This window comes from Ursus arctos, unplaced genomic scaffold (assembly GCF_023065955.2).
Source record: "Ursus arctos isolate Adak ecotype North America unplaced genomic scaffold, UrsArc2.0 scaffold_18, whole genome shotgun sequence".
NCBI classification, from domain to species: domain Eukaryota; kingdom Metazoa; phylum Chordata; class Mammalia; order Carnivora; family Ursidae; genus Ursus; species Ursus arctos.
The window spans coordinates 59,576,151-59,583,843 of NW_026622852.1; the positions used below are offsets into that span (position 1 = coordinate 59,576,151).

The window sequence follows — 7,693 nt, forward strand, 5'->3', positions numbered from 1 at the left end:
GCTCGCTCGTTTCTGCTCGTGTTAACTATATCCGGGGCTGTTGTTAAGCAGCCAGTGAGGAAAGCGGCCAAGGGCTCGGTGCTGCCGCGGCCAGGTCCGGGCAGGCGTCGCACAGGACCGGAGCCCGCTCCAGCCCCCAACCCCTACACCCCGCGCGCACCTCTAGGCCTTGGTGGGGGGGGGAGGGCGCCCCGGGCCGGGCGGGACCTGCCTGCAGTTGCTTCTCCTGGAGCAGAGCAGGGGGCGCCACCCCGAGTGCGGAGCGTCTCCGGGGTGGGGGGTCTACTGGCTGGGGCTCGGAAGAGCCGGGGTCCGCTGGAAACCAGGAGTGCGCCTTCCCCTGGTGGACAGAGCAGGCGGAGATTGCAGGCCGAGGCGTGGGGTAAGGGACGCCCCGAGAGCCACATGGGAGGAACGGGCCAGCCGCGTGGCGCTGGAAATCCAGAGGCAGAGCTGAACGTCCATACAACTTAAGTCTCTTACTGTGAACACCCCAAACATACACGGGGAACAGAGCAGTAAGAACCTACGTGTGCAGCCGGCTCCTTGCTTGTCTAGACCCTTCTGGCGCCCGCAGCCCCTGCAGGCCCTTGCAGAGGTCGCAGAGGTCAGGGCCAGCTCAAGTGCAGGTGCAACACCTCAGGGATGCCCTGGATGCGCACCCATCACCCCCTTAAAATGCCGTACCCGAAGGCCGGGCTGTGGCTGGAGGCGTCCTCCCAGGAAGCTGCAGTCCTGCTTTTCATGGCTTCTCCCCCTGCCCGCTGCACGCACACCCGCAGAAGAACGGCACCCTAGCCCTTTCCTACTAGATGGCCAGAGCCCCGAACCCACTTCTCACCAACAGGCTGGAGCATGAGGTGATGTTTCCCAGCTTAAATGTTTTTTAAAAAATTCAGCCACACAATTGAATGTTCCGATACTAGATTCCAATCTGTCCAACTCCAGAACACAAGCTCTTGTGTGCAGGCCCCTGCAGCCAGGCCCAGGCAGCCATGGTCCGAGTCTACCCTCGACCCCACAGGCCATGGCACTAATGCTTACTTCATCAGCACAAATCACTCCTTAGGACAAGATACATGCCCTAAAGTCAAAGGACAGTACCATGATTCTCAAGCTTTAATAAAGACCTGGTTAAGTCAGAAAAAAAGGGACAGTTCATAGGAGTTTTACAATTTATTAAACAGGAAAACTGTCAATTTGAACAAGAGGAAAAAAGGAAATTTATTTAAAAAAATAACATCTACAGAAAAATAGGCAAGAAGGCACGTGGTGCATGTTCCGCCTTCGCTGCATGGGGAAGCAGTCGGAGAGGCGCCGTGGAAGGCCTCGTGCTAACACAGGAAGGCTCTGCACACTCTAAATGCCTGAATTCTGAACTTCATCGTATCAAGCCCCACTTGAAACATGTATCACAGCCCTTCAGCCAAAGCAGTTTCTCAAACCCGACAGCTCACAGGTGCATTTAGATGGCTATACACAGCAGCCCGCCTGGGTGACCCAGAGCCCCCTGTGGGGCATCCGCGCTCAGGTCTCCCAGGGCAGGCACCGCCCGCGGGCCCACAGGAGTGGCGCCGAGCCAGCGGGGACACCAAGTGAGGTCGCAGAGGCAACCACTGACCGCAGCTCACCTGTTTTCTCTTCTGTCGAAATTAAGGACAAGCAACTGACTTATCTTATGATTAACGTCCCGGAATGACAACGGAAAACACTCATTATAGAACTGCGCTTTCAGGTTTAGTAACTTCAAAAAATCACTGGCTTTTATAGAAACGTCTTCCGATAGAGCATGAGTCTGTGAAGTAGCGGGAGCTCCCCCAGAAGGGTTGCAGAGAAGCCGGTGCGGCTCTCACGCAGGGGCTGCGCACAGTGTGCGGGTCATGAAATTAGCATGTCATGATACGTAGCTTTACTACGGTGAGGACCACGTATTTAAAGACACAATGACATGTCCGAATCCGGTGAGCAGGGATGTCCGGGTGCGAGCGGGGCTGTGACCTGGAAGCACCTCAGGGTTCTCAAGACTCCTCCTCCTCATCTTTAATTTCAGAAATTCTGTCTATAGATTTAAGAATTTCAGCAACAAGATTCAACGTTTCAGCTCCAGAAACCAGCTGCCTAAAATGGAAACGTGGATGTTACGACTGTCCGACAGCCCCAACAGATGGCAGAAAGCAGTCCCCGAGTGGAAAGCAGAATCTGGTGGCCGCCGCTCTTCCCCAGGGGGGCCCCGGCCCCATGGCAGGCAGACCGGGCGCTCACGGGGAGCGACAGCAGCGGCCATTTCCGGGGGGTCTCCTACAAACTCGTTTGCTTCTTACAATGGGAGAAAAACTCTGTTCTTCCCTTCTGTTCTGAACTGAGGTGTTCAGCAGGTGAGGGAGCCGGGACTCTAATCTGTCTGAGGTCAGTGCTCTGGTAAAAATGGTGATTACCACGCAGACGGTTCGAGAGCCTGCTGGTCTGGCACGCGACGCGCGGCCTCGGGGTTAACAGCACCATCAAGTGCACTTCTGCTCCTGGAGCCCCGTCAGCTGCGCACGGTGCCGTCACGGTTCAATACCGAGCTAAGGAACCCCCCGCCCACGGGGCGCCTGGGTGGCACAGCGGTTGGGCGTCTGCCTTCGGCTCAGGGCGTGATCCCGGCATTGTGGGATCGAGCCCCACATCAGGCTCCTCTGCTGGGAGCCTGCCTTCTTCCTCTCCCACTCCCCCTGCTTGTGTTCCCTCTCTCGCTGGCTGTCTCTATCTCTGTCGAATAAATAAATAAAATCTTTAAAAAAAAAAAAAAAAAAAAAAAAAAAGGAACCCCCCGCCTCGGGCCCGCTGGCCATCTCTGCCTCCCCCATCGTGTGCCCAGGTGCCCCCGGCCCCCCGCACTCACTTTATGGAGGCATGGGCGTTGTTCATGACGACACGGAGGTTCTGCAAGGCCACGTCGGTGTTCTGCTTCACCACCGTCAGGCTGGCGCCCTGGCCGGACCGCAGGGCTTCGTTCTCACGCCTGAAGTTAGAGACCTGCGCCTGCAGGTGGGCAAGAGCAGTAAAGCACTTAGGCGGCTGCCACAGGAGAGCATCTGAAAGGCAGTGCGACGCCAACTGAAGCCATTGGCCCAGGCAGTAAGACGGGGGCTGGCGCCCCGCGTGGGTGTCTCCCGAGGGGACTCTTGAGGGACCCGGGCCTCCCCCGTCCTTCAGAGCGCCCCCAGCTCTCGTCCACAGAAATGGGAAGTTCGTGCCAGGGTTCGTGCCGTCCCAGACGATACAGTACGTGCCCACCACCCTCCCGCTGAGCAGAGAAAAACAGGGCCAGGAGGACTGGGTGGGGGGAAAGCTGGCGTTGCCCGACCAGGGGAGCCACCGCTGCTGGGGAGGCTCCTGGCCTTTGGGCCCGCGCTGTCCAATCACCTGGAGCAAGCTCATCTCCTGCTTCAGCTTCAGGACGTGATTTTCTGCTTTCACAGCCCGTTTCTGTCACCAAACAACAAAAAAAGACATTAGTACTATGTAACGCGGTAAGACACAGATACGGAATGAGGATGCTCTCTGCCCCCGCCCAGGGGCCTCCGGCTGCGAGGGACCCCTCCTGCGCCGTGCTTCTGCGGGCTGACAGCAGAGGAGAGGGCCACACCTGGAGCATCACAATGCCCCCCCCCCAACCGTACCGTCATCAGCTCCAGGTTCTGCTCCACCTGCTGGACCACTGACTCCAGATCGTGGTAGTCACTTTCCTCCTTGATCATTTTGGCCTCGAGCTTCCGCTCCAGTGTCCTCACCCTTGGGACAGAGAAGACCAAGTGGCTGATGACTCACGCATCTCGTTCCCAGAAAGCCTCTGCGAGGCAATAAAGTGGGGGTGGGGCAGGCGAACACCGCGAGGGGCACAGCCTTGGCGACGCCGCTCGGAGGGGTCAGTGGCAGAACGCTCCGCAGCCTGCTCGTGATGGACCGCTCCACTGCTGGTCGCAGGGGGCGGGTGTGGCCCGGTGTCTGAAATACACTTCCACTCAGAACACGAGGACCGTGTGCGGTGCGACGGCCCACACCCGATGCGAGCCATGCCTGCCTCCACCCCCATCGCTCCGTGATTGACGGGAGACGGACTTGAGCGCTAGCGGGCACCGCGAAGCGCGGCGCTGACTCAAAGCTTACGTACATTTCTGTTTGAGTCTCAGAGAAGCTCTGAACCTCACTCAGCTTTCTTCTCAGCTTAGAATTTTCATCTTTCAGCTGCAGAGGAAGAAAACCCTTATTAAAAACTCTGTGTCTCACTCAAAAGGATTCTGCACCTCTGTAAATTGGTTCTGGAACTTCTTGATAAACGGATATTTGAAAGAGTCAACCTACTGTTCACTTACAGAGAAGAACCGTGAGTGGAGGGGTTGCCCTTTAAAGGCCTATGGTCACGGACACCAATTTTACTCCTCTCATTCAAGTGATAATCATCTCTAAAAAAATTTCTTCTACTCAGAACACAGCGAGACATCCCTGAGTTGACGCCTGAAGTGGACCCTTTCCTGAGGGGTGGCCCTTGGAGAATCTCCACGGCTCCTGCCTGAGACGGGCCGCACCCCACCGCCCTGCACACTGCTCTTCCGGCGGCACGTCATGCGCGGAATCCGTCAACTTGGGGGTCGCTGCACAGGGGCTCTAGCAGACGGCCGCACCACAGGCCGTCTTGTCCTTGGAGCCAAGACCCCAGGCCACCAAGAGGCTCCAGGTCGTCTGCGAGTAAGCTGCTCAGACACGAGGCTCCGTGGCAAAGCCCCCTCACTTACTGCTTCATAGCTTATCTGCAGTGTCCGGAGATGCCTGTCTCCCAGAGACTCTCCGTGGGCCGCGAAGTCTGCGTTGGGGCTCCCCGCCGGAGAGGCATGAGAGTCAGAGTCGCTCAATGTCCACGGGGGCAGGGTCTCAGGCCCCACCAGCTCCGTTGGGGTGGAGAAGAAGGAGACGTATGTGCTGCAGGGTGACGTGCTCGCAGCAACCCCCGAGGAGCGAGTCTGCTCCACAGTGGATGGCAGGTAGGTCCCGTTCCACCCATCGTCCTCATCTTCATCTTCGTCCTCGTCTAGAAGATCGCCAGCCCCCGTAGGGTCTTCGAAAAATGGCTGCTGATATTCCAGGCCATACCCTACGGTCTGGGAGGTTGGGGAGTTGCGGCCGAGTCCCAGTGAGTGTCTCGTGGCTTCCTAAAGAAAACAGCCGGAGGCACAGCTCAGACCCAGAAACCGCTGGAGGCCTCTCTTCTGAGGTGCTCAGCAGTGGAACAAAAGGCCCCATCCTGTCTCCCGGGAAAGAGGAGAGCCAGGAAAGATCCCAGCAGCTTCTCCACCCGACTTTCCCAACACCGTTAGCTGCAGGATCCCTTTGCCCCACCGCTCCTACAGCGTCTCCCACGTCGGAAGAAAGATGGCCTCTGGACGTTTCTCTGTGTGCAGTCATCGCAGACGGCGCCTTGGACCTACCTTTGAGTAGATCCTGTTGTTGGCTGTATCCTCTCCCGACAGGCTGAGGTTCTTGGTTTTCAGAAACTCTTTAAAGGAGAACGGATTGGTCTCTGCAAGATCTTCGAGTTTGTCGTCTAGAACAGTATGACACAACACAATCGGAAAGTCTCACAAAGTCATTGAAAAGAAATTTCCCTATTAATTTCTTTTTCTAGAACACAACTTCATCTAAAATCAGGACCACCACCCTCCTCAACCCACCAGAACTCAATAACACCAGGAAATGAAAAACCTAGCCAATAAAACAGATCTACTTCCACGTTCTGAATTCTCCTTCCCAGGAGCGCCTGGCTGGCTCAATCAGTAGAACGGGTGACTCTTCACCTTGGGGTCGTGAGTTCGAGCCCCAGATCGGGGGTAGACTATATGGATGAACTCTCCCTCCCACTCCCAAACCCCTGGTTCCTGCACCTTGCTGCCCACGGAGACCACCTGGGGATCGGTGGGAGGACAACGCACCGCCACCCCCACACAGACTTGGTTGGCCTGTGACATAACCTTCAATGGGGGCCGCCCAAGAGTTCCAGCAGTGCAGCCAGGCTGGGGATCACTGCTCCACCTCTATGCCCGTCCCTGCTCACCCATCCATCCTTCCCTCTCTTTCCCTACCTCCTTCCCACTCTCCTGGTCCCTAACCAGCAACGGCTATCTGAGCCCAGGCGCCAACTTTGTGTAAAGCTGACTCCTGTTTTTCTAGCCTGTGCTGCCTCTTCAGATCCCTTTAGAGTGCCTTCCCACGTCTCTCTCGTCCTGCATGTCAGGCTCTCCTGTCCTTGTACCCTCTGTCTTTCTACCCTGGGGTCAGTACTGAATCTGTGGGACTCCACCCCCACTTGGCACACTAATCATATGCTGTCAAACTGACAACCCGCCACAGGGCATGTGGTTGGCACTTCGTGATGGGTAGAGGGAAAAAGAGAGGACTGCCCAACTACCCTACCTCCAAAATGTGTCTCTTGGGCTCCTGGCGGACCTTGCTTAGTACATTTCCCCTTTCCGTAACCAAAATCTGCAAAGAGATGTCATCACTTTACCATGATCACAGAGGCATCTGTGACAACTTTTTGTCAACACAGGGTCTCTATTGCAGTAATTCTCACAGGCTAGGGAACTTTTCAAACACAAGTCCCAGGCTCCTGCCCATGGAGACGGTATGGCTTCCATGGGCCCTGACATGTGTGATTCAGAAAAAGCTCCCAGTAAGCTTTGAGGACCAGTGTGGCTGCGCATGCCCTCCTGTCTTGTGATACCTTCTGAATACCCTCACGGTTGCCACTCTCCTCTGAAACCCTGATGAGACCCCACCTAAAGGCTCGCCCCACACCCTGGACGGCCTGCAGCCTAACTGCTCCGAGGAGAGTGAGGATGAAGTAAAGTCGGCCACTGCGCAGTCCTCCTTTGCCCCGCCCCCCCCCCCCCCCGGAGAAGGAGGTGGTTATGGTGCTCCCGCTGGGCATACCTCTCTTTTGGCACTTACCATCCTACACTGGAAGTGTCTGTGCTGGGGAGGGGGCTCCCCAACACCAGACTGCGAACTCCTAGCTGGCGGGGCCGCTCTGCACCTGTGTGTTCCCAGGGGCCGGCACACAGCGGCACTCGGCGCCCGTCGCTGGGACAGGGAGCGAGTTAAGGCTACAGCGAGGTCCCTACAGGCAGTGCCGGCCGGGGGCTCCCTGAGGCTTGTCTCTCACCTGTGTCTCCCACGGAAGCTAGCACCGGGCTGGGCACATAGCACATAAACGTCGGCCGAATGCCGAAGAAGTGGGAGTCCAGGTCCCTGCCATGGGGGCGCTCACAGTCTAGCTGGGGGAGACAAGACCGGCGCTCATAGAACGCTGGAGCTGCAAGAACAACGAGAGCGATTGGCCGCGCGGTCCGCGGCCCGCCTCACCTGCAGCCCGGCCCGGCGGGGCGGGGGCGGCCCCGGGGCCCGGCCGCTCACCGTCCGGAATGACGAGGCTCCGGGCTCGCGACAACGGGGGGAAGCCCGGGCGGCGCGCGTAGCCCGCCATCGCCGCAGGCCCGGCGGCGCCGGCCCTCCCTAGCCCGGCAGCGGCGGCTCCATGGCCCCGGCTCCGCCCCGGCCGCGGCCCGAGTCGCCCGCCCCCGTCGCCCGCCGCCCGGCCGCAGCTCCCAGCTTCTCGCCGCGGCTTCCGCTCCCGGCACCGGAAGCGCGCGCCCGA

At 58.2% G+C, this 7,693-nt stretch overlaps 1 protein-coding gene across 4 annotated transcripts; it reads right to left on the bottom strand.

Moving 5' to 3' along the window:
* Positions 1-1,206: 1,206 nt before the first annotated feature.
* ENTR1 (endosome associated trafficking regulator 1) lies at positions 1,207-7,652 on the bottom strand. Of its 4 annotated transcripts, XM_026490238.4 has the most exons (10): positions 7,453-7,652; positions 7,202-7,351; positions 6,451-6,519; positions 5,469-5,584; positions 4,779-5,192; positions 4,157-4,230; positions 3,666-3,777; positions 3,409-3,471; positions 2,885-3,024; positions 1,207-2,118 (listed from the first exon to the last, which is right to left on the bottom strand). In XM_026490238.4, the coding sequence occupies exons 1-10, from the start codon at positions 7,520-7,522 to the stop codon at positions 2,019-2,021; spliced, it is 1,308 nt and encodes a 435-aa protein (XP_026346023.1). In that variant the 5' UTR covers positions 7,523-7,652; the 3' UTR covers positions 1,207-2,018. The 4 variants fall into 4 exon arrangements, with proteins under 4 accessions (XP_026346023.1, XP_026346024.1, XP_026346025.1 ...); XM_026490239.4 differs by lacking the exon at positions 6,451-6,519; XM_026490240.4 differs by lacking the exon at positions 7,202-7,351 and having other exon boundaries at positions 7,402-7,650.
* Positions 7,653-7,693: the final 41 nt, after the last annotated feature.